The sequence below is a fragment of the Platichthys flesus genome, chromosome 12 (genome assembly GCF_949316205.1).
Source record: "Platichthys flesus chromosome 12, fPlaFle2.1, whole genome shotgun sequence".
Taxonomy (NCBI): domain Eukaryota; kingdom Metazoa; phylum Chordata; class Actinopteri; order Pleuronectiformes; family Pleuronectidae; genus Platichthys; species Platichthys flesus.
In genome coordinates this window covers 9,275,806-9,301,952 of record NC_084956.1, presented here as the reverse complement: position 1 = coordinate 9,301,952, position 26,147 = coordinate 9,275,806, and the positions used below count along the sequence as shown (strand labels likewise).

General features: G+C 44.4%; 1 protein-coding gene across 1 annotated transcript in view; it reads right to left on the bottom strand.

Annotated features, from left to right (window-relative positions):
• Window positions 1–9,409: 9,409 nt before the first annotated feature.
• Window positions 9,410–26,147, bottom strand: part of lrmda (leucine rich melanocyte differentiation associated) — a 195,399-nt gene continuing 178,661 nt past the window's right edge. The window contains exon 7 of the mRNA XM_062400902.1: window positions 9,410–10,809. Within this exon, the coding sequence (XP_062256886.1) occupies window positions 10,730–10,809 (80 nt within the window). The 3' untranslated portion in view covers window positions 9,410–10,729. The remainder of the gene's footprint in view (window positions 10,810–26,147) is intronic.

Below are 26,147 nucleotides of genomic sequence, written 5' to 3'. Positions count from 1 at the left end.
CATGCGGGCAGAACTGATGCAGATCGATCCCACTGAAATTGATTGATCAGCCATTTAGCCTGGCAGTGTGTTTACCGAACGAAACCGAGCAGGACTCTCCTTTAGGCATCGCTCCCCCCATAAAGCAGAGGAGAAATGCCACCTCGGGGCCTGTCTCATTGCTCTGGCGGTGGCAGGGAAAACAAGCCGTATCAGAATATGAACCCATAAAAACGTAATCATACAGTGAGAAATGCGGGCATAAACGTTTACGATTGTGTACTTTATTCTGCTCTCAACGTGTCCTTCTGCGACTTGGAGATACCGTGCCTTTAAAAATAATGACTTACCTGCCCTATGCAAGCGGGGGGGGGGGGGGGGGGGGGTACAGTTTGCCTTATCACGGCGTCACATTGAGACTTTCAGGGGGGGAGGAATGGAAATAACTAATAACGGCGGGTTTGGGTAAACAAGCAGTTTGTTCTCGGCCGCACTTAAAGCTGACACGTCAACAACCTCTACCTGTTTTAGTGGAGCCGTGATGCCTGTCATACATAATGCAGAATCGCCACCGAGTGTTAAAGTGCCTCCTCCGTGGGGCAGTGTCTTTGGCAATTTTTCCAAACAGCCCCGTGCACGGATCCCTGCAAACCCTTTTTTGTACAGATGTATAAAACACAGGGACGGCGTTTACCATGTGACCTCTCCCTGCCAAAACAAACCTCTCCGCCATTCCGCCGAGGACTCAAATCACCTGTCCTCAGTCGTCCTCATCCTGTTATTTGGATAATTGTCAACAAGAGCGAGGCTTTTTCCATTCTCGCGACGACATGCAGTGGCCCCCATCATGTCCCTTATTAGCAATTTTACACACTTGGCCGCGGCGAGAGGGGTGTCAGAATGCCAATAATATTAAGCGTCTGCTGTGTGGGCTGTTCAGGGGGAGGCTGAGTGTTTCTGATTGCCCTGACAGAAGCTGACAGCAGCCTGAACCTGAGATCCCTGCAAATCGACTCAGCGGAGTGTCTTCTTCTTAAAGCAGCGGGGCGCGCCTGTGGCCATGAACCAGGTGATGGAGCACCACACTGTTTATATGTGCCAGGGCCTGAACACACAAACAAAGACAATCGCTCCCTTCATCTTTAAAGCATGCGCTGGCTGATAGAGGATCATCCTTCACACACAAACAAAACTAAATCCATGTCACGATTTAGCTAAACCCGAGGAAAATCGGAGAGTTCTAAAACAATTTCCTCGAGGCCCGAAAATGATCATTCTTATCTTTTTTTTTTTCTAAATTAATATATCGATTTTTCTTTTTCCTTCAATCGAAAACAAACCATTTTAAATGACATTATGGGTCATTTAGCAAAATCGATGAGCTGCAGCATTTAAAAGAATTTTTTTCCAAAGAGCTGGGAGCCGAGTAAATGAAAAAGCTGTCTCGGGATTATTGAGTCTTCTCAGTCAATCCATCCAGTCTGTAATGATTTCCATAACATTGATGTGAAAGATGTTGACACCAATTACAGCGTTTCCCTTTGACCCCCGCCAACTCGGGCTGGAAGTGTTTAACATCACGTTGGAGCACGTCTGCACACAATGCGTCACCTCACGTGTGATATGGATACGTTTGCGTGTGTGTGTGTGTGTGTGTGTGTGACAGAGACAGAGGGAGGAAGGGGGGGGGGGGGGAAGGACAAGAAAAAGAGAGATTCAAAGACGGAGCCCTGTCCCCCAATTCAGCCGTGATAATAGTTTCCATGACGATGAGGCATGCTCGGTGCAGCGTGGCCCAGATGAACAGTGATCCTTTACCAAAACAAGAAGGTCATTACAGCAGCTTGTCAAATCAATGCCCGGTGTGTCCGAGTTGATTAAGACATCTCCCCTCAGCTCTGACACTCCGTCAATAGCACAATGCAGTGGCGGACGGGTGGGGGGGGAGGTGATGTCTGTGGCAGAGGATCTGTGTGTGTGTGTGTGTTGGAGGTTGGAGTGTGTGTGTGTGTGTGTGTCGGGGGGGGGGGCTTTTTCTGGCTCCGCACACACACACACACACACACACCTAGGCAAACACACGCACAGCACTCAGATGATTGGAGTGAAATACCCATCAGTCAGGGAGCCGAGGTGGACTAATGATTCCCCGTGCTGCCTATTAGAACTACATGACAACTCAATCCTGCTCATGGAAAGAGAAATGGAGGAGAGGAGGAGAGGAGGAGAGGAGGAGAGGAGGAGAGGAGGAGGAAGGGGGGGGGGGTGGTGCAGGCGAGGAGGGGTGAATAAAGAGACAGAGGAGGAGAGGAAGAAAAGAAAAAGTGACCTTGTAGCGGCATCATTTGAGGCTGAATTAAATTGGCAAGAGCAGCTAATCTTTACCTGGGGGCGATTAACAGAATTAAAGGAGAACAACAAAGGCGCAGAGGTTGGCTTTTCTCTTTTTTATCTCTGCCTGCCGCTGCCATTTGTAATTTGTGTTGAATGTCCTCCTTCTGGAGAACTCAGTGAATCTTCCTGTCTGAGCTCGTCGCTGGCGGTTGGCTCGTTGGATGTGACAAAACAAAAACACACTCCCCGATTCGTGGGAGGCTGTCGTCATAGCCGGTGGTTAATCGGGAAATCAGGATGCTCTCGATTGGGGTGGCTTGGGTAACAATGATGCGTGTTATCGTTCCGAATGTTACTCATGACACAGGGATATTCATTTCATTATTAACGCATATGACTGGCAAGGCCCAATAGTCCTCTTTGAATCTGGATTTTAATTTGGATCTGCACAATATTGCCCAACACTCAAAAGTCGACTAGACATCCCTGTTTTTGAACCGAAAAAGTTTGAAATATAAATTCCTGGAGCTGTCACATGTTTCGGATCTGCACCTTAATTAAATGGCTTAATTTCTGACCCATACCACATCCTTCCTTAAAATTGTATTGTAAACCAAGCGTTGTTTTTAGGTAATCCTGCTAATAAACAAACATACAAACAATACTTGGTCAGAAGCAGAGACTTTGGCATCTCTAAATTTATGTATCTTCGGAATTTCAGCGTGAAACTTTTTCCCCCCTCATTGTGAAATTATGGGATGCTATTAGCAGGAAACAAATGACTACAAGTTCAGCCTCTGCACTCGGTCTCACAGCCCCTTTCTTCTCACAGGCTGATCAATATGTTTGGAAAGACAGACAAGGTTAGGCCAATCAGCCTGTCTGAGAGAGAGAGAGAGAGAAACATTGCTAATACCCGAATGTGAAGGTTCATGGCTGAACTTTACCCACACGTAGAGGAGAAAGAGCATAACAACCAATAAACCTTTTGCTCAGGGACATTCGTTCTAACTCTGGTAAGGGGATCAATATTTTGTGCTATTGGCATTTAATCACCATATGCATATTTGAAACGGTGAATGATCTGTGTACTTTGTTGTGAGAAAATCTCGGCTTTGACCGAAGTGAGGCTTAACTTTCAGAGCAGAAACTATTGTTCACACACAACAACAACAACTAACATTTTACCTCCCAGCCTCTGAGCAAGTTCACTCCTGTATGGTTTTTTTCTCCAGCTGGGGCGGTGAGGCTCCGGGGATGGAAATGTCCATTGGTCTTTCTGAGACTTTGGAGCAGATTGAAACTGTAACTTCTCGGCGGTAGAAGCCTTGTGTAAATCTTTGCCACTCTCGGTCAACAGAGGGTGAATCCTGGTGACATTAGTGGCGATCCCGGACTTTTCATTCTAGCACCATCATGAGGTGGACATCTGTCCAATATATGGCTTTATAAGCAAATCTATCCAAAACTAATGACACCTAGCACATTAACATTGCTATCGGGAGCATATATTTTTAGCATGTTGATGAATTTAGCTATCATTAATGCTATGCCTTCACACTTTTTCATTTTGTGTATTATGAGAAAGTATAGGCTACCAATTGTTTTTATCAAGATCCATGTATTATTCATTTGGAAATTGGTGAAAACGTCAAAAACCATCCTATCTAAAATATGAAAAAATACATCCTGGATCCACATCCTATTTCAGATCTGCACCAGAATTTGATGTCATCCTCCCCGACCCGTATCCCATCCTTCAGCCAAGTATCATCATAATCCATCTGTTAGGTTTTGTGTAATGCTGCAGAAGACAAACAAGAGTCAATAAGCCTCCTTTAAAAATCACCCACAGAGAATATAAAAACATGCTTAAAACATGAGCTGCATTCCACTGACCAACAATATTACTTCCATAAAAGCAAGATTGGCTGCAGTAAATAGCCGCTCCTGCCCTCCTTGAATCATGAACAGTGCAGTTAGCAGTATTCATGATTCAAGGGTTTCATTTGGGCTGAGCTACACCCCAGGGGAAGAGGGCCGGATCTCCATGTCTTTAAGAAAGGCTGCAGAACAGTGTCCCTCACCTTTTCCTCACCATTAGTCACTTGGCACGTGTCACAAATCGACTGCTTCTGTACGTCACTGTCTCCGGTCCAAGGCCGAGCGCGGAGAGGCCGCCCTGCAGAGGACCCCAGAGATAGGATCCGAGCGCCGCAGGAAATACCAGCGAGTCTGACACACAACCCGACACACTCCTCCCTCAGGTCACAGGGAATGAGGGGCCCATAACGTGTGTATTCATATGAAATGTATGAATATTGTTTACAGTCATTCAGGGGGAATATTTCCGCGCTCTTTTGAAATGGGGGAGTGTAATTTCTGCATCCGCACACAGCTTCCCCCTTGGCGACTCGGGATGACAGTCACATATACCACAGCAGCCAGTCGCACAAAGTGTCATCTCCCCGGTACTGGAGGTGCACATCACTGAGCTCAATGTACACAACGCTGCTGCTCAAGGATTCTCTCGTGCCTCAACGGAGTGATATAGAATTGCCCAAGTGAGAAAAATCATCCGTCTCTCCTGAGGCTTTTTTTCTTTCCCTGGTTCTTGTTCGTGTCCAGTGGTCTGATAAACACACAGGCACACACACAATCAGCATCTCCACCCTCGGGACCTGCTAGTGTAAGGAAATATGGTAAATGCCAGTATCTCCAGGAATTTCCTTTGAAATGTTTGATTGTTCGAGTCAAGCATGTGAAATCAATGTCGGATGAAGTTTGGCGGCATGGCCTTGGGGTGTGAGCATCAACATGCAAACATTACATGCCCTCTGCCATAGCGTTCTGTATAATTACTGTATGTTCTCTGCCAAATGAATGTGTTTGGTGTTTTAATGATGTAGCCAAGCAATAAAAGAGAAAGTGTCAGTTTTAATATTCATCTGTTAACATGGGACGAATGGAGATTTGTGTTTTTAGGGCCCGAGCACTGACAGGCACTGACAGATCAGGCCCTATTGAAATTGTAAGTATTATTATTATTATTATTATTATTCAGGCAAAAAAAATTGAATTATTAAAAAAATGTAACTTAAAAAAGTAAATCAAAATAAATATTTAAATTTAAAAAAGAAAATTAAAAAAAGAAAATGAATAAAAAAAATCGTAATCAAGATAAATTAATCTAAATATTTGAGTTGATTTATTTAGAAAATTTAGTTAAATTTATTTGAAAGATTTGAGATTAATTTATCTTGAATTTGATTTTTTTAATAATATTAAACCTTTTATTGTTAAATTGGAACTTTTTACTAGTTTTTATTGTGTTTCATTAGCTGTATTATAGAAAAAATTATCATGTTATCATCATGGCTTTTGGTTTCAGTTTAATGCTTCAGTTGAATTGAATGCTTATTAAAGGCTATAGATCACTCATCTTTTTACATGCTTCTTCAATGTAAAAGCGTTATTAAAGAAACAAGACAAGGAAGTGATTATGAATCAGGAACAAAGAGTCCAAATTTCACTCCAAATTGCATCAAACAACATTTTACTTCACAACAAGAAAACCAAACAAGAACGTGTTGCATTGTTGTTGTACAATATTTAGCAGTGACATTGACAATAATTAATATTCATGAGACTGCGACTTTGCAGCCCCTCAGGATGGTTAAATTAATTATGCTAACAGGGTCATTTAACTGCTTTATTCAAAGCAAGCAGTTCTCCTGCAATAAATGACACAATAATTACGCACACAATCTAACAAGAGGACAGTGACAAGTGGAGGAGTGACACAATCATCTCCATAAAGTACAAAGAATACAGTCATACGCACGCACACACAACAAACAAAACAGGGAAATAAAGCAAAATATGCACAGGCGAGATGAAAGAATAACAAAACCCACACAATGGTTCTACATCCGCTGCAGCTCTTCCTCCCTGCGAGTAGTAAATTTGATTTGTTACCACGTGTTATTATTTAGCGTTATTCATCTTCTCTGTCAGTGCACACAGAGGGGTAATAGAAATGCCAGCGAGGTGGCTGATTTACTTAGGAAAATGTTCATCTCAAGGCTTGCAAGGCATGATTGGAGTCAGAGAGTAACGGGAAATCGTGCATTATGTGAGGGAATCTGACGCGACCTTGGGACTTCTCGGCAGAGACCATATATTACCGGGGGGGAGCGACCTTGCCGTCCCGAAGATGCATCTGATGTGTTTAAGGCTGTTTTACAATGCATTAGGAGGGCTTTACATGTGCTGAGCTCACTTTATTTGCTCATACATTTCACAGGAAGAGAGCGGTGTCAGGCTGATGGGGAGCGTTCACAGTGGCCGAGTCACTTGTCGAGACAAACGAGCCCATGAAGACAGGCAGAGGCGGCGGATGATAAGCATTTCAAAGCGAACTCACACTTTCCCCTCTTTATCCCCCCCCGATATGGAGCCCATTTGCTATTCAGTGAACCCTCGACGATTCCAGCGTCTCTCCTCACCTGCCGCGATTGATTGACCCGCATCCTGGAGACAGAGAATGGACGTAATTTTTCCCACCAAGTGATGGGGCGTCGGGATCAATATTCTCACTGTTGGTTAAGCTTTCGCAACCTTTAGAATATCATCTCCCATCGATCCCTCTCACATAATTGTCTGCGTTTTCAAATCAAGTTTTCCTTGCGTTCGTACACGCCGTGACATTTGAAAGTCCTCATGGCCTCGTTGCATGACCCGTTGAAATACTCGAGGTAAAAGGGCATGGAACGCAGATTAATTAGCATGTTGCATTTATCCACACCCCCCCCCCCCCCTTCTGCATTTGCCCTCTTTAACATGTGGTGAGTGGGGCCGTGTTGTATTTCCATATAAAAAGCCCCATAATTATAGGGGGGGGGGATTGAGGACGGTTGTTCCCCTTATCAGAAGAAATGATAAGGCAGAACCAGACCCTGTAAAGAGAACAGAGTCCATTTTGATATAATTGGCAGTGGAATTATTTATGACATTAATTGCCACATTATCGACTGGCTGTCAGCTCCCGTGTCAGTCTGTCCATCTTTCTTAGCGGAAAGAGCCAGCTCAGCCTGGTGCCCACTGACAAGCTAATTACTACAGCACAACCCTGAATGACGAATGTTACTCATCTACGACCAGCGGCCGGAAATAAGGGCCACTCTCTCCCCCCTACCCCCCCCCCCCCTCGCCCCCACCCTTTGGCTCCTCTGGATCCAGTGAGAAAGCATCGTGCAGCCAAATGTCTTCAGGTGCAGGAGGGGGGGATGAAAGGGTGAGGGAGGGAGAGCCAGGGGGGGTGTCAAATCTGAATCTCACCCCATCCTGTTTGCTGCTCTGCTATCAGTGGCCACTTGTCACTCATAAAGACAAGTCCCTTCTTTCCCCCTCCCTCTGTCTTCTTGTATATTTGCATTAGCTCGTGCCAATCAGTCATCGGGGCTGAGGGCTGATGGGTAGTGACGGGCTGATTTGGTCCTTCGCTCTTCTGACAGTGACTCTCACACAACGGGTGAATTGTGCTTTGCCACAATATAGAGCCCAGAGATTATGCAGATACTTTTTTAACGTTCCCTCAGTCTGACATCCTTGTGTCACTGTTACAGTACGGAATACAGTATGCGACGCGTATTTATATTTCTATATATTTTCTACAGTCAGTATACAGGATGTCAGACTCCGTGTAGGCATTGCATTGTGTGACATTCCCGTCCAACTGAACAATAACGTCTTCAGAGTTTTGTCACTTTTCCAATGTGAAAAGCGAAAAAATGATTTACAGACACTGTGCAGAGATCCAGCTGTGGTTCCAACAAGCTTAGACACTGACAATATAGAGGTTCAGAGTTACACTGTCTTTGAGTGCACACACGCAGACACACACATGGCGGCCAGCAGAAGAGCCTGCAGGGTTCCTATAGCAGAATGTCACTGATCTGCACTGATGAAGTGGCGTGCCATTTGTTCAGCCAGGAAGTTCCCAAGGAGCAGCAGCAGTGACAGAGACGAGGGTCAAGGAGGGCAGTGCCTACAGGTAGATCTGTGGATCATACCTTAATTAATCCACTGGCCGCTGTGCCAGGCTTCCTACTCATCCCCTCACATGCACAAAGGTGCATGTCAAGCACATGTCAACCCGCTCTGGCACTCCACGCCCATCCCATAATGCAGTTTGTGTTTGCGCGGCAGCTCGGATGCGCCCCTGACGAGGATGGGAAGTGACACACACCAAACTCGGTGTGTCCCCCAGCCAGCTCCGGTGGCTCGGAGCCTGTCAATTCCAGCTCCGTCAGTGGCACTGGCTCAATGGCAGTGCCTGTGACACATGTCACAAAGTTTTAAATGTCTGCTCTTTTCAGCAGGATGGCTGAGCGCGCGCCGCAGCCAGGGGAAGGATGACATTTTGTGTCGTGTGGGGGGAGGAGGAGGGCGGGGACTTGTTGTGGTTCCTCTCTTCCTGCCTCCTCCGGCTGTCAGCCCCAGTTTCCTCTGAGCATATCAAACCACGGACAAATAAACCTTGTCATTTTGAAACGCCGGCACTAGTGACCAGGCTCCTGAACGGCATGTCAGCTGGAATATGGTCACACAGTCCGGTAGGAAGTGATGTATGAGCACATGGGAGCAGGCATGCACACTCTCACGTGCACACGAGTCCTGTAAAGTACTGCAAATGTTTAAGCTAATAGGAATAAGAAATAAACGGAGCCAGACGCAGTGAACAAACATGGCAGGAGGCTATCCCTGACCTTTGCTTCATCTGCGTGTGGATGATTGACGCACTTGACTGAAGCTCATCATCTCTCAAAACCCAGATACAGCAATTCTCTCATCTCTACTTCATCAACAAGGTTTATTTAGGGAGGAGATCGTGTAAAAGCTGACACAACATGATCTGACTTGAGATTTGTCGATCAGGGACGTTTTTCTCACACTCTCATAATGATGAGTAACACGGAGCTATTAAAATATTGATTGGCTCTAAACGCTTTGTGCAGGGAAAAAAAATATTAATGTGAAATAGTTGATCATTCACAATCAGCGTGTTGTGGTGGCAGACGACAGGAGACACATGATAAGTTAACCTCTTTTAATACTTGAAGCGCACTTACACAGTTTTACATTACATCAATCACATCATTAATTCATCTCCGATTCTCAGATTGGACGGTTGCCTGCAGAACTATAAGATCAGATATTAAAAAATGGCAGCGCTTTACTTTCTGCTGTTGTTACAATTCTTTATTAACACAGATCACTGTTTAACCATCTTAAAAGTACTATAAAACGTAAACATTGACCAAATTTGGTTCTAACTTTGTGGTCGATATTGTGTCAAATGCAATTTTCTGAAAATGTATAAGTCATCACAATAGAAAGCAGTAAACTGGCTGAAGACACGCAGTGCACAATAACACAAAGATACACCTGGAATGCAAAGTTCATTAAAGCTAATATTGGAATGTTTTGACTTTAAAAGCTGCATCTACACATCTCCTCCTGAAAAACAGTTTATAATAACAGAAAACTAACAAAATCCTTGCCTGAATATCAAATGTATATCTCATTTTTTTTAAACAAGTTTCTCTTTCTCCTCTAAACTGAAATAAATTCAATAAAATGTGCTCGAATAAAATAAGAAGTACTCTGCACTCTGACACAAACCAGACTGATCAAGCCTCTAAACCTTGTTCTGTTGATGTCTTTATGTTTCAAACAGCAGTAAAGTGTGTGTGTGTGTGCGTGTGTGTGTGTGTGTGTGTGTGTGTGTGTGTGTGGGTGGCTGTGTGCTTGTTGTAAGTAAAGGATACAAATAGAGAGAGAGAGAGAGAAAGGGAGAGAGAGAGAGACAGAGAGATGAGTCTATGTCAGGCCCCAGGTGTGTGACCGTCACCCCTTTCACCCTTGATTAGTGGCGCCAGTGGATGGGTGATCCATCATGGCTGTCAAAGAAAAGGATGCAATTGAACGGATCTGTGTGTAAGAGAGGGAGAGGGGGAGAGAGAGAGGGGGACAGAGAGAGAGGGAGACAGAGATAGAGAGAGAAAGAGAGAGAGAGAGAGCGAGAGAGAGAGAGAGAGTGTGTCTTTTTGCATGTGTGTGTCTGTGGTTGTGCAGTTGCTGATGCTTAGAGGCAATCATGTCAGTGGGAGTGTCATGTCCGACTCTGAGCTGGAAGCCGACCGAGCTCAGAAGAGGCCGAAGTGCTTGGGTAAGATCTTAAGATCCCCCCAAAAAAAGAGTTGACCTTGCATAACCACCATAACATATTTTGCTAAGTTTCTCACGCTTTAGCAGTGCATTTAATAAATAAAGGATTTGTTAAGTCATCTTTCCTTCTGCTGACATCTGTCGTCGTCCGTCTCCCTCTCTGTGTCCGACCCGATTCTCTCCATCAGAGTTGGTCGTTGCGGATGAATCTGTTGCCTTCTGAGTGCTTGCCGTAGTAGATGTAGCGACACTTCGCAAATACCCCTAAAAGTAAAATGTGACAAAGTGTGGGTTAGGTATGTAGTTTTATAGATAAATGAGAAAACATTAACAATCACAAATGTATATATACATATTCTGTTTCATTCATTATTTGTTTGTAGACGTCTTCTGAAAGCTGTTATGGACAAAACAGAGCAGTACTACCAGAGATCATGGGGGGGCAGTGTAGCCAGTAGTCCAGCTAGACGATCATAGAGCACGAGGAAGAAATTACAAATGTCTTGAGGAGAGATTTGCGAGTTGCAAACAGCTGCTTTCGCCTCTTTTTCGAGAGGTTAATCGTCGCAACATCATTATCTGAAACTCTCCACTGCCCTCTAGTGGATGTATTGCTTGACAACCCTGCAAACGGAAAGGACGCATGGAAGTGAATAGACAGTGGCGGCCACTTTGTGAGCCAAGGTGGAGTAAATGAACCTTCACAGACAAAAGTATAGCTACGAGACAATTTATGTGCACATAGAATCAATAAGCTATAATTGACAATTTATGACCAAATTTGTACCGTATCTCACTACATTTCAGCGCCGGAAGTAAAGTTGCAATCAATTATCAATAATTTCTTAGTCATAAACATTGGAACCAGGCCCACAGGCATAATTACTGTGTTTGAGTTATAGAATAGCAGGAGCGGTTTTCAACCTGTGGAACAAGACCCTCAGAAAGTGTCACATGGAAAGGACCTAAAATCCTTCAAAGATGCATCTGTGGATACAGTAGAAAGTGTTCGGACCGGGTCTCTAACAACGGCCGCATCCCGAGTCAGACTAACGGAGAAGGCGACCGTGAACAGATGTAAACACAGAATGAGTCAAAAATGAGGTGTAACATTTTACGAGGCAGTAAACACAGTATTCACTGTATTCATCAGACCTTGAGAGCACAGACGATATAGTTTTAGTGAGAAAGGCTGAATGTAAACAAAGATCTTGTTTGTCTACTCTAGTGCAAGAATCTCCACAGGGAAGCTTTAAATGGCAGGAGTGGTCAGGGTCGGCTCCTTGTGGGGGTTGAGAGGTGTTGCTGGGAAGGACGAACATCTTGTTCCACAGAAAGACCACTGTGGCCTCGGGGCACAGTCCTGACAGTAACAAGCACACAGCCACCCACATGCACTCACTCTGAAACACTCACACACACACACACTTACAGTTTCACACATACATCACAGCAGGCACTCATCCAACTATCAGCAGGTAGGGGTGGGGTATGCCCATGTGTATATTTGTGCCTTGATTTAAAAGGCAAATAAAACGGACTAATTAATGAATTTTGGAGTTGAGAACTTTATATTACCTCTCAGGCAATATCGCTGTTTTCAATTGAATACTTGGAAGTCAAATCATTTATTGTCCTCATCGGTCAAAGGGAAAACAGAATATTATCTTCTGTGATTTCGTTTTAAGATAAACTGCTGAAATCAATTCTTGAAAATACCGAAAATATAAGCCGCATGCCGTCTTATTCAAGATGGCCGACAGTGGCTTTCTTATGTAGTAATGAGAGGTTGCTGTACAGGGAGAGAGGACTGGCCAGTGTCTGTGGCTGGTCGGCTCCGGCTCTGATGTCACAGCGCTCCGGCTGCCACTTGATGAATGTGGTGGGTCGTGGCTAGGTGTCACCTCTCGCCAAATGAGGCAAGGACAAGTGGCATTAGTGCCGTCAATGATCCTCTGACAGGAGAACAGATACAGCTTTCGCCAGGCTTTTTAAATAGGCATCAAGTGCATTATAGGAGGAGGGTGGAGGGACGGGCGGGGGGGGGTGCAGGCCAGAGACAGGCCAGGAGAGGAGAGACTTATGGGAGAGGCGGGTGTCACGGAGGGATGAGGGGCGCTCCGAGCGCTAAGTCCAATCTCATAATCCAAACAGACATTGTCAAGGGCGGGGAGAGAATGGCAACTAAGTGACAGAAAGCAGAGACGGGGACAGAGATACTGGTGCCATATTAGTGCCAAGCATATTCTGATGCCACCCTCAATTCTAACCAAACCTGACACATCGCTCTCTTTACCCCACTCTCTCTGACTCTTCAAAGTAGGCTCTACCAAGTCACACGCACACACACACACACACATGCACACGCACACATATACAGTACAAAGTCACACACACACACACACACACACACACACCAGTCCCTTGCAGCAGTAGTGGGTGTTCTGTCAGGCGGAGGAGCAGTACAGCAGCAGCGGCAGCAGCAGCCCACAGGCCCGAGGACAAGCTCAGTCAATCTAAATCTGGACTTTGTAGTGGAGCAGTGCTCATTTCCCCTCATAGCCCAGCTACTTGAGGTGATCCAAACACTGAAGTGTGAGGAGCTGTCATCTCCGATAAAATCCGGGACCAGCTCCATGCCTGCCTGCTCCCCCGGTGTGTGAGGGGTACATATAAGTGTGTGTTTGTGTGCCTCTCTGACAGCGGGGAGGTTGGGGCGAGGAGGGATGAATTCCAGCTGCCGTGATTTGCCTGGGGATATAGGTGCCACGGCTGGAGACTGGGCTTGACACCACAGGACTCAGGGTGTCTCGCGGTGCTCTGATCACATGGATGCAGGGGCCTTTCACATATTCACAGCTTACCCGGCGAGAAACTCACTCTCTCCAGGAGTGGGGCCCTTAAAGAGATTACCCATTGAGATACCAGAACCAAGGCTCCTATAAGACATTACCTTGAGGGGATATATTTGTCGGTTGCAACCAAAGCCTTTCCGAGATAACCTTCACAGATGAGGGAGCTGGAGCTGAAGGACCCCCAAGCCTTTACACTCGGCTGATCTCGTCACTAGCCTATGGGGACTGAGAAAGATTGGAGGGAACACATTCTGTGATTCTCTAGCACCAATCACGAACCTCTGGACGACGTGTGACCTGTGACTGTCCGGGAGAAAAAAGGCTACACCTGTGATCACAGGAGAAGAGGAGGAGTAAATTAAGAGGAGTAGTAGAACAGGGCCGAGGTCTGTTTCCCAGGGGGTGAAGGAGTGTTTGAATGTGTCTCTTAATTTCCCGTGCAACCCGGCTCCAGCTCCAGCTCTTGCCACATTTCACGACTACATTAAGCAGCTTGTTTTGTGCATAAACACATTTCATTTTGCTGCCTCGCCTTCACAGCGAGAGTTCGTTCTTATTACGAGAGGAACCCACAGAAAGATGTGGAGGCCGGAGACAGAGGAGGGAGCAACCGAGCGCCAGACTCACTCTTACATAACACACTCCGAGGGCACACTCACGCAGGTGGGGTTCCGCCTGATGAACTGACACTTAATAACAAGTGGTACAGTGCCAAACCCAGTAGTCTGCAATATCCTCTGTGTATCCCAAAGCCATATATGAGCACACTGGAATCAAAGCCCACAACTCGCAAGCACACACACGAACCAGTACACACTTTGATCTTGAGCGCACAAACACACCGTGGCGAGGACAATGGGCGCAGCCATTAAAGTGACGGATTAACAAAGTGATGTGGAGGCTAATGCTTCCATCATGTCCTGGTGGAGGAACAATCAGGCCTTTGTTCGGCAGTTGCTGCACAGCACCTTGTTGTTTTTAAGGGGAGCAGCTAACCCTCTTGTCTTTATTAAGAGAGCTGTACAGTCCTGTATCGTCCTCTTGGTGAACGCAGCCGTGGAAGTTCATCATCAGACAGTCTGGTCGTTTCGGAGCTTGTTACCCGAAGCATGTGCCCTCTCTACAGGGGCTTGATGGGCCATTCTGCCACTGTGCTTACTCTGAGGGAGCTGTACTCATAAGTGCAGTGCTACAGCATCAAATCAACACATGGTAAAAAACAAAAGTATTATTTCTTCCTCTAAATGCAATTTTTTTCCATAAGAAGTCAAATCAATGAGTAGAAAGCAGCTATATACATTAGTTTACTCAATAAAGCCGGTGTAATCACCGATACAAGATTGCCTTGTTGCACAAGATGACATGAACAGAGATTCACAAAAGTTACAAAAATAATTCTAAGGTTTGAATCTTAATAATTGTATGACTCAAAACTATTTAAAGTGACTTTTAGGATTCCTGATGACACAGACATTCACACAAGGCTCCTACATTGAACCTAACTGGGCCAAATTACAGATCATTGCAATCTTCAAAATTATGAACAGTACTTTACTACTACTATGACTTCTCTGCATTAACAAAATTTTCTCCTTGCAAGTGATAGTAGTAACAATACTTTATTTATATTTTCTTGGACGTCAAAGCTAAAATAGGACGGTGGTCTACTGTTTTCTATCAGGGGTCGTGCGTGGAGCAGGGACATTGAAATAAGTTCAAATGCAGTTCCTAATATTTACTATTGAATGTAGTAGCACATCACTCAGCTCTTTGGCTAATTTAAAAAAAACACAAACGCTACAGCTGGGGCCTCTGTTAGTCAGAGTGTAGAGATTACCAGCCATATGAACTCACATGGTGTGTTGCGAAACTCATTTAATCAGTGCACACGCACACGCACACACACACTCACACTCGTACGTGCAAGCACACAGGGAAAAGAGAGGGAGTGAGTGGGTTTAATGATTGTTCCCTGCATACAATCAGCTTGACTCTTTTCAAGGGCCATCAATATGTCACAGAGAGACACATCCGACGGATGTAGCTTTTAACATCAAGGTTATCTATTCTTGGCATGAATCCACTCCCTCCACTCCTAGTTTCTCGTCCCGTCTCCTTTTCGCATCTATCCTCCCCTCTTGTCTCAAACTGTTTCCACTCTGTTCTTCTCCACCTCCACATTCTTTACTCTTTTATTTGCTCTCTTTGATTCGTCTCCTTCACCCTCTGATTCCTCTTGTTTGCTGTGGTTTATGTTTGTTTTGTTGCCTCGCCTGTTTTTTTCTTTCCCACCCTTTACTTTGGCCATTCCGCCAACAATTCCATCACTGCTGCCATCCATTAGGGAAAAACTGAAAATGGGAAAAAGCCAATTAACAAGACGATTACAGTTTCGGTATTATCTCCCAGCGCTGAAATAACACTGGCAGGTGGGGAGGGGCAGGGTCGGAGGGAGTCACGGGGCAGACATCCATAAAAGTTGGTGTGAGGGTGACTTATGAGCTCGGGGCATAGGCTGCTGTGAGCCAGGGCTATTATTGTGGACACGATCCATCTCCGGCTGTCCTTTTATCAGCTCAGCCCAACGTCATGAGATGGAGTCGCCACCTCCTCTCTATAGGGAAGCCTGCAGATAGATAACCCCCCTGCGTCCCATAAACCAACAGCCAGTGGACTGGGAATAAGCCCACTGAGAGGCGGGCTGGGACACAGTGGCACGGAGAGAAATGGCACTTAGCATTGGTATGCTGGGTATGTGTGTCAGTGTATTAGCATTTTCTAATTTGTATATTTTTCTTAAAATGTTATGAAAGACGAAGAGTTAAACAGTGACGGTGCTAAGCAACTCAAGGACCATGACATCAAAGCTTACATCTCTTGGATTTCCTTTTTGTTTGATTTAACAGAGTCAACATCAATATCAATTAAATGCAGACTAAAATCAATATTATAACTAAAACTGGCCTGAATCTGGCTGAACGACGCGGCAGGAAAGGACTGGGAGGCTGTTTTTCATGCAGGACACATTCGCTCCAGATGTGCATTTCTACACAACACCCACTTGCTTCTCCACAGCAAGATACACAACAGAGACACAGCAATACACTGTAAAAATGGCTAAACAACTTTGTTCCTCAGCAGTCAAATCAACAACATTCAGCACTACCCAAATGCTGTCTTTGTAAAAAGGAAGAACCTCAGTTTGCAGTTTCCTGATCTGGGACCAGCAGTCAAAGAGCCAGCGACTGTTTTGGTTGTTGTTGTGAATTTCAGTGTAAATCACAGCAAGCTGAGAAAAATCACACTGTTTTGCACGAGTAAACATTGATTGGAAAGATTACAGTGGTCACTCCAGATGAGACAAAGCAACAACTATAACTATCTATCAACTATCATGTGATTTATCAAACTTGTATTTCCAAATTTTAAATGAACAACTACACAATGGCACAGTTGGCAGTATTGTGTCAATTTGTAGTCATTTTAAAAAAAAAAGTAAAATTATTATTTTTCAGTGAGACCCCCGCAAACCAATCAAGTTGCAGTTTAAAGCCATGTCTGTCCAGACTCATTTAAAAAAAGACTTTTGAGTTTGTGTGTTCATTGACCTTTACAATCTAATCAGTTCATCCTTGAGTCAAAGTGAAGGTTTTTGCATAAGAGATTCCCACTTGGCGCTCCTGAGATAATGCGGTCACATAACTGGGATGAACAGACGAGTCCAACACATGAGGCCTCTTGCAACAGCTGAGGCATAAAAACTGTAAGTAGTTACTAAATATACTGTATAATGTGACCAATATAAACAAACAAGGGCTGAAATATCTGTGTGTGTGTGTGTGTGTGTGTGAGAGTGCGTGCGTGTGTGTGTGTGTGTGTGTGTGTGTTTAAACTAAATCTGTCCATACAAATCTTTACTAATACACTCTCCTGTCAATTAGTTAATGGCTCAGGTGTCCCCCCCCCCACCCATCTCTCTGTCTCAAACAAAACTCCCGTGTGTAACTTTGAGAATTAAAGTGACATTTGGCGTCAACCAATAAAAAATATTTAGTCCATTAAACATAAATGCCTGTCATTATGATGCATGCCCCGGGACTCAGGCCTCCCCCATTCCCCTCCTGGCTGTTTACTGCGGCCAGACAACTGCAGTGCCTGCATGTTCTCAACTTCAGCGTATTGATTAAACTTTTAAATAGCTGCCATATAACCCTGGGACATCAGGAAGATTAATTTGCGTCAATGTTCATCTGTAATTCATTAGCCATTTATACTCTCCACATCCACACAGGCTATTGGGAAAATGTGGCCCATTTTTCACCCAGGCAGAGGCTGGGGAAAAGGCAGCGAGAGGGAGGGATGGAGGGGGGGCGGGAGGGCAGGGGAGGATTATACAGCCCACGACATAAGGAGTATTCTAACAAGCCAATAGTGCAGTAAAAGGCATGCATGGTGGTAAAACATACAGCGGCTTTAAATACAGACTGAAAAACACTCTTATATACATTTAATGGTGCCATTTTGCAGCCATACAAAGAAATGTATACCCACGATTAGATATCAATTGCTGAACTGATTATAATCTCAGTTTAACAAGCCTCCATAATGACATGCCTGTCCATCAGACTGGAGGAAGACAGCATAACCGTTACTCTCTCTGTTGACATTTGATGAGGCTCTGACGTCAAGACTTTCCAAACACTTCTCACCAGGCAGCCTGACATGTTGTATACTTCCTGTCAGTCAGTCAGTGGTTGGTCTGTCACCCATTCAAACATCATGTTTCTCTCTCTCTCTCCCTCACACACACACACACTCACATAAACTTTCATTCTTGAGATTAAATGCGCTGTGTGGCACTTTTTTTTTGCTTTCCATTTTCATTAGGTGTTTGTTTATTGGTGTGGAGAATTCTAAAACCGAGACTAGGGAGATTTAGGAACTGAGTGCATGACTCAGATCAAAACAATGCACATACAGACGGCCAACAAAAAATAAAATAAGAGGGGGAAAGTTTGTGTGTGTTTGTGTGTGTGTGTGGGAGATGGAGAGTTGAAAGATTTGCTATTGCCACAGGCCGATGGGCTGTCAGGGGAAGGTTGCTGGGTCATGGCTCAACCGGCCCTGATCAATACCAGGTTGATTTTGCCACATGATTCTCCTTAAAGTGCAACAATAACACATTCTGTATGTTTCCATGTGCATCAAGAACCGAGGGCTGAAGGAGATTGTGGTCATTACTGACAAAATAAACAAATACCTTGAATTAATACATGTGATGAACCGTAGTCGTAAATAAAAAGAAACGCAGTTCATTCCGTTGGTATTGGCTTTGTTTTTATGGCAAATCGGCAGGATTGGTTAACGATGGACTATTGACACTCCGTCACTGTCAGTTCACTAAATGGCCATGATCAAACACTTTAAATTGAGGATGGCATTATTCATTGATGGGTGAATTACAGTTATAACCAGATGAATGCCTATCAGTCTCTGTACTTTCAGCTTATGGGGATGAGAAGGAAATTGAATTCTGGGGCACATAAATTTTGACTGAAAACAGATTACCGTTGTGGGGGGGCCTAATGAAAAAAAAAAAAAGGGTGAAATTAATTTCAGTGACATTTATTCCGCGTAGAGCTCGTAGAGAACACCGGTTACAGTAGCTCTGGTGTCTGGAGATAAGAGGAGAGGGGGTGTAAAGCAGAGGACTCAGCCAGTTTACAAAGTCCCGAGTCCCCTTGGAGCGTCCCTCTCAGGGCATCATCCAACAAACTCAATGACGACGCACAACTTGCATATGAATAAAACTAAAAACGTCCTGTAAGCACAACAACGACACGCCGCTTATTTACCGCTGGAGTTATTGAGGGCACGTTGAAACCACTAATGACGCCAGTAATCATAAGCGCTCTTTTTCCCCATCAACACGTGGATCACAAATCACCGCACGCATGCACGCCACTGACACTGATTGATTGTGTTCTTCATTACACCCAGAATTTCTAATTAAAAGAAAAGCACAGATAAGTGGCCCAAACCTCCGACCGAAAAAAATAGAAAAGGAAAAAAAGTGAAAATCGCAATTAGAGGTTTGGCTGCGTGCGTTAATGGTGTCGTTAATAAGCGCGGGCTTGGTGAGTGACTCAATGAAGGTTTAATCACTGGGACAGGATTCAATAACAAAAGAGCACAATATTAATCACCAGAGAGTGATAACTTCACTGTTCATCTCTTTGACATTGGAGGAAGGGATGAATTAATGATGCTCTCCATCCGAACACATTAAATAATAATTATCAGGCAAAACAGCATGAAAGGGACTGCATAATGAACCCCATTGTCAGGTCAATTACAACCACATAAAACCTGTTCAAAGGGAAGTAGCTTGTTACCAGATAGCCATACTAGAGAGGACAGCGGTGGCGTTATCACTGGAAGGTGCCTAGCAACCTCCTCCTTCTGATATCAGGGGTTTAAAATGTGTCGAGCCTCTGAAATGCAGTTCACACTTAGAGGGCACCGGGACGCCATGTAGCTGCACGTGCCCACTGTAAAAAAATAAAAAAAAATAAGCTACAAGCGTTCAGCGGGGGCATTCAGCGAGGAACACATTGGAAATTGGTTAGCAAAGATAAACGACACGACAATGACAGTGTTTTTCTGGCTCTGAAGCAATGTCAGTCGCTAAGTGCCGTGTTAACTAAACTCAACTGCACAGACAATGATGGACTTCACGCATCAGTGGGCAAAATGGCACCTCGCTACCTGTCAGGGGCAATTTTCATCAAATCAAAGACGGCCAGCAAATTTCGCCACGAGAGGAACGGCCGCCGGAGTTCTACACAAAGACATGAACATGCACGGATGATATAGGTGGGGAGTGGTGCGGTGGTCTCTTCCTTCCTCACCAACATAAAACGGACAATGGTTGTCTCACAGGGCTCCGGCTGTTAACTGAGAGCCAAGCACGTCGGGTTGTCCTCCAGCTTGTCTTTTTGAGCTAGACATCAATTACTGCATGGCTGCTGCCACTGGGAGACACACTCTTAAACAAACAGCCTGGCAACCTCCAGCTTGACACATATCAATACTAATCTGACGTCTTGTTCCACAGCTCCCCCCCTCAGACCCTGGCTGGCTGCACCTGCCTGACTGCAGTGGCCATGGGTTGGCTGTGCTCCTTCACACTTCCTTCCCCTGTAGACATCAAACACTTATTACTCCCCATCCTGGCCCTGCTAACTGACTGGCCTGTCTGGGCCACACGGGGGCCCCATTATTAGAGTCATTTCAGTGCCCATCCTGATGCCTGTTAGGCAGTTCTCTACCTGGGGCTCCTGCTCCCTGCCTGCCCGACTGAGTGCCTGGCCAGCCAAACAGTGATTGGACATGACATGGTGACAGAAAACAGGGGAGAAGGGCAATAGAAATAAAAGAACAGAGATGGCAGAGTGAGGCAGGCAGAGGCGGGCCAGAGAGGAAGGTGGGCATGTTAGCCGGGGCCCTCGTGGCGTGGGGTGTGCCCATCAACACGGATGAGCGTTAGCCAAGAGCTGCATGTCACAATGATGGAGAGGCTAGATCACTTACATCAGAGCTTCATCTGACTGGAAGATATCAATCTCCCAGCCTAATCCAACAGGACATGGTAAAATATCCTTTAACGTTGCTCCCCCCCACCCTGCCTTTGTGTGTGTCCCTTCCTTCTGCTTCTCTCGCAGCAGAAAATGTGCATAACCTTCATTGTTGGACTTCAATGCGCCACACATTTTCACATCCCATTTCCTCTGTCTCCAGCGCTGACAGTCAAATTATGATGGACAAAACGGTACCTTGACATATAGCATTTAGCACAATTTGTCACCGTGCGTGGCAAGAGAAAAAGTGTAGATTACTGCATACGTGCTCTGTCAAGATCAGACCTTTTACCGTTTCTTTTTAGAACAGTATTCAAGGGAAATTTACATTTTTTAAGTGGGTGGTAAAGCCGAGCAAAAAGTTAGAGCGTGTGTTGTACTGTATCAATACACACTAAAGAGTTCAAATGAAATAAAGACATTTTTAGCAAGACAGATTTTGATGGAACATCGGGAAATCCAGTCAATGAGGTGACACATGCCAATTTCAATGTGAACAATATGATTATTGTAAGTAACTGCTTAAACTCCTACTTACCCCAAATTGGCGATTTAGTCATTTATTTCATGTATTAATTTATTAATGTATACTATGTATCCTTTATTCGTATTTATGTTTTTGTAAGTATTTAATAATTAGCAGGGTTATTAGAAAACCAATGGACAGATAACTACAAAACTTGGTGGAAGGATGTGGTATAGGTCGGGAAAGTACCAATCTCATTTTGGTGCTCCAGGAAATATTTTTTGCTTTCTCCAACATTGCGGTTCTTTTGCGATATAAACAAATCTGGTATGTTAAGAGAGCTGATATTTATGATTATATGCAATTGCCTGCACATCCAAATAAAAATCTGGATCTCTGTAATTTAAATTTGATTTTCTAAGGCAACTTTTGGGGTCCAACCATGTCAATTCCTCATGGCATCGAGGTCCAGAGAAGTGATGACATCATATTACTTAAAGCCATCTCCACCGAATTCAATCAGATCTCGAGGCTTGAGGAAGTCATCCTGACACCTGAAGAAACCTATAAATCCTTTTTATTGTATATGTTATATATGTGTTATGTGTGTGTGTGAGAATATATGTAAACACAGAATGATTACAAAATGTGAACATGCATTTAAATCGCGCACCATAAGGTTGAAGCAATGGAGAAAATTGCTGCTCAAATTTACGATTCTGCGTCAAATGACTTGTCGTCGTTTCCTGCCAGAATCTAAACTGATGAACCCGCGGCAGCCAATCAGGTGTGTGGCGGAGGTGATGATAGCTGAGTGTTGTGGGGAATATTTCATGCCCCTCTGGCCTCCCCCGGCTCCACTGTAACTCTACATCTGTTAATTAATATGACATATCCCCTGTTCATATGCAGAGAGCGAGAGAGGGGACAGCGAGATGAAGGTATGAGGGAATGATTAACAGCGGATCTGTCCCCGCTCGTGAGAAATGATCTCGCCTCCTCTGCTCTCCCCAGTCCTCCCTCCACTCCTCTTCATTTCCGTCTCTCTCTCTCTTCGGCTCACTTCATTTCTTCCTGCTCCTCTCCCTCTCTCCCTCTCCTTTCCCCTTATCTCGGTCTCTCTCTCTCTCTCTCTCTCTCTCTCTCTCTCTCTCTCGCTCTCTCTCACCCCTCATGCCCCTCTCCTCTCCTCTCCCCCTGACACACTCGGACTGTCCTCAGCCCCCTGCACATCTCCTGACAGGTAGAATAATAACGCTCGTACATCACTACCCTGAAAAGTCCAATAACCTAAATCTTCACTTGCCACACACCCCGGGACTCAATTACTTTATTGACATGTAATCTTCATAAGGGGAGAAATATTGAGCATGTAAGGTCAGCCGGTTATGAAGACATATTATCATATTATCTGCATGAGGGTTGTAGGGGCTCGGACCTGACAAAGCTAATTATAATGGTACATGTTTCAGAGCTCAGAGCGTATTATCTGCTTGGCTGCTCGGTTGAGCCACAGCTGAGGTATAGAGGAGAAGGGGATGAGATTTCAAACCTAATAGGGGCTGGATGTCATCTCAGGGCATGGGAATTAATGAAGCCAAATATTATCGACTGCACATCACGGCACTAATATCCTCGATTTGTTCATTGTATTTATCAGGATTACCTCGCCAGAGTCTAACGGCCAACAGCATATCACAATAGAAGATGACGGGCGGGGCCTCTTCAGTCTCAAACTGTACAATAACGGAAAAATCGTGTCCCTTGACGTATTGTACAAAAAAAAAAAAACGTGCAAATGCGCTGTTAGTGCCTTGGTTTGAGCCGTTCCTCAGCCAAAATGTCACAGTGGGTTAGTGATAGCAGGAAGGACAGATGCCCATGGCTGTGTTATCGCTTCTCTCCCAAGGTTGTCTCAATATAATCCTTTCAGCACTGCTATTAAAATCCACTGCCTGCTACATAAAGCAAAATAATAACACGGATGATGGTATAACACGCTCTAAGGGTGTATACCTATACAGCTATTTATTCACTCCATTTAAATGTTCTTTACCATGATGGTGTAATGAAAACGATATAACCGAGCTTGTTATGTGGACCAAACATACAAAAGGGCAGGAAAACAGTTGGCTAGCCCTGAGACATTGGAACTCAGGGTCACAGTGTGCTAACAAGAAGCCGCACCGCCAGACATGTGCACATGGTCATTTCGCCTTATCCACCATCATGCCCTCTCCCTCTCCCTCCCTTATCCAACTGCCTGAATCCTCGGCTCCGACTTTCCGCCGCAGAAGATGCCCGGAATGGTGCGGAGCTGCCACAGGTCATGTGTTAACACTTGTTAATGGTGTCAAACGCAGAGACATATTTTAGCTTTCTTCCGAGGCTCTCCAGGCCCCCGACGCCCCACGCAGCGCTCATGTTCATCTCATTTGCCCTGAAATAATTGAATATTCTAAGTTTTCCATATTTCAGCATCTCATTGGAAATTGTACTGTTCCGAGTTCTCCTGTTCCCCCTGCATTTCTCTACGAAGCATGAATTACAATAGCGCTCCGGCTCACATGCTCAACAAATACCACATGCTGACAACAACTGCATAATCAAGGAATTACATGTTTTTTTGGGGCAAATATGATGTGGTTTGATGGCTACCAATTCTGAAGGTTTGAGTTTTTGCATGTTTGTCCTGAGGGAGGGGAACGAAACAAACAGCCGCTTAAATCACAACAATCTGGGATAAATCCATGTGTTGGACCAAAATGACTCAGTCAATCCAATCAGGTTGTGCTGCAGCGACGTTACATGCCAGAAACGATCCGGGAATCAAATTATGATGGTGAAATAACTTGTCCGCTCGCATTATCGTGACAGAGAAACCTGCTCCGTCTGTTTAAAGTGACTTAATCAGCAAATCAAAGTGACAGATTAAAAGGTTGTGTTGGATTTCCTAGCATTTCGGTGACCTCGCTCTTTTCATTCCGCCCGGGCTGGAACGTTGATGCCAGTACAAGCCATGAAAGACCTGCTACTTCCTGTCACCGAGGCTCCCCTTTATATTTGAACAGAGATAAATTGCATGTCAGAGCAGCAGAATAGCCCTGACACTGATATCCAGTTGACCTTACGGATTCTGAGGCAGGGCAGGATAAGCTGACCCACAACATTTTCTGCGAAACCGAGTGTGTTTGGTTCAACTCGGACACCATTCATCCACTTGAATGGCGAATCTGCAGTAAATAGAAGCTCAGATCCATAACGGTGGAATCCTAGTGTATGGGATAATGGCCTTCTCCTTACAGACAGCAAATCCAAACAAGGCTTTCACACAGCACAATTCAATGAATAATCTAAATGGCACTTAATGTGAGCTATGCTGATACTCTGACAATAGTTTGTGTTCAGACATCACAGCTTAGTGTCTCCCAATTGTATATTGATGCCGAGGCAGTTGACAATAAATCACTGGATTCGCCAGTGAGTGAGAAAACTGTTTAGACAATGGCCCAATAGAGCTTACCGTAATTGACAGATGGGTTCAGCTCTTTCCATCACAATAGCTTCGGAGCATTGAGGGTACCTGGGAATATGTGTGTCTATCTGAGTGTTATTTTCAGGACAGAGAGTGTTATAGAGTAACAGAGACCACAGTCACGTGCACTGCACTCGTGTTATAATATTAGCAAAATATGCCAACATTATAATAATTAATCAACATCTACAGCTATCTTAAAAGACAAAACCATAGTCTGTATATAAAGATGGACGACCTGGCAAAACAGAAGAAAAAAATGCAATGATCGCCCCCTGGTGGAGCTGTGTTATCAGATGAAACATTGACCAAAGTAAAAAGTCAAAGTACAGTGCAGATACATTTTACGTAGTTATATATCACACTGATGTATATTTTTTAATGTTTTTCTGGAACGTTTACTTATTAGTTATTTGATGTTGTAAAAAAATGGTGAAACATCATGATTGACAGCTGATACTGACTTCTGATTGGTCAGGCAGATAAATTGGTGGGATTTTGATACTGTGGCACCAATACCCGATCATTGTTGACACAAGTAGTCAACACATAGCAGCACCCGGTGTTTTGGCTTCAAATCTCTATGTTGGGAGACATGTTGTCCACCTATTTATAAAGTGTGTGGCTCAACGATATGTCAAACACAGAATGTTTACAGATGTTATCAAAGCCTTCGAGAAATGTCTAGGTATTTCAACACAACTATTTAAAAGAGTAAAGATTAAAACAAGAGCAGCCAGTTACATTGTTGTTGGAAACATCCATTACCGATGAGTTCTTGATTTCTTGGATCAGCGCAGACCCACAGTCCTTGGCTGTACTTTCCTCTTCAACGATGGTAATGATTCAATGACGGGAAAGTTTGGCTTTATCTCCAGAGACTGTTGGCTTGTTTACGAGCTGTCCGACTGCTTAACTGCTCATGATCTCTGTTCTGTTCCATTTAGCAGAAATAACTTTGGGATGTTTTTACAGAAATACTAAATCAAATAACTTAAAAGCTTGTGTGTCACACTGTGACCCAGGGTTAGAATTTCTTTATTCAGTTACGGCTTGTTATTTCTACAACAGATATTTTGTTTGGAAAGTGTTTCCATGTACAGTCG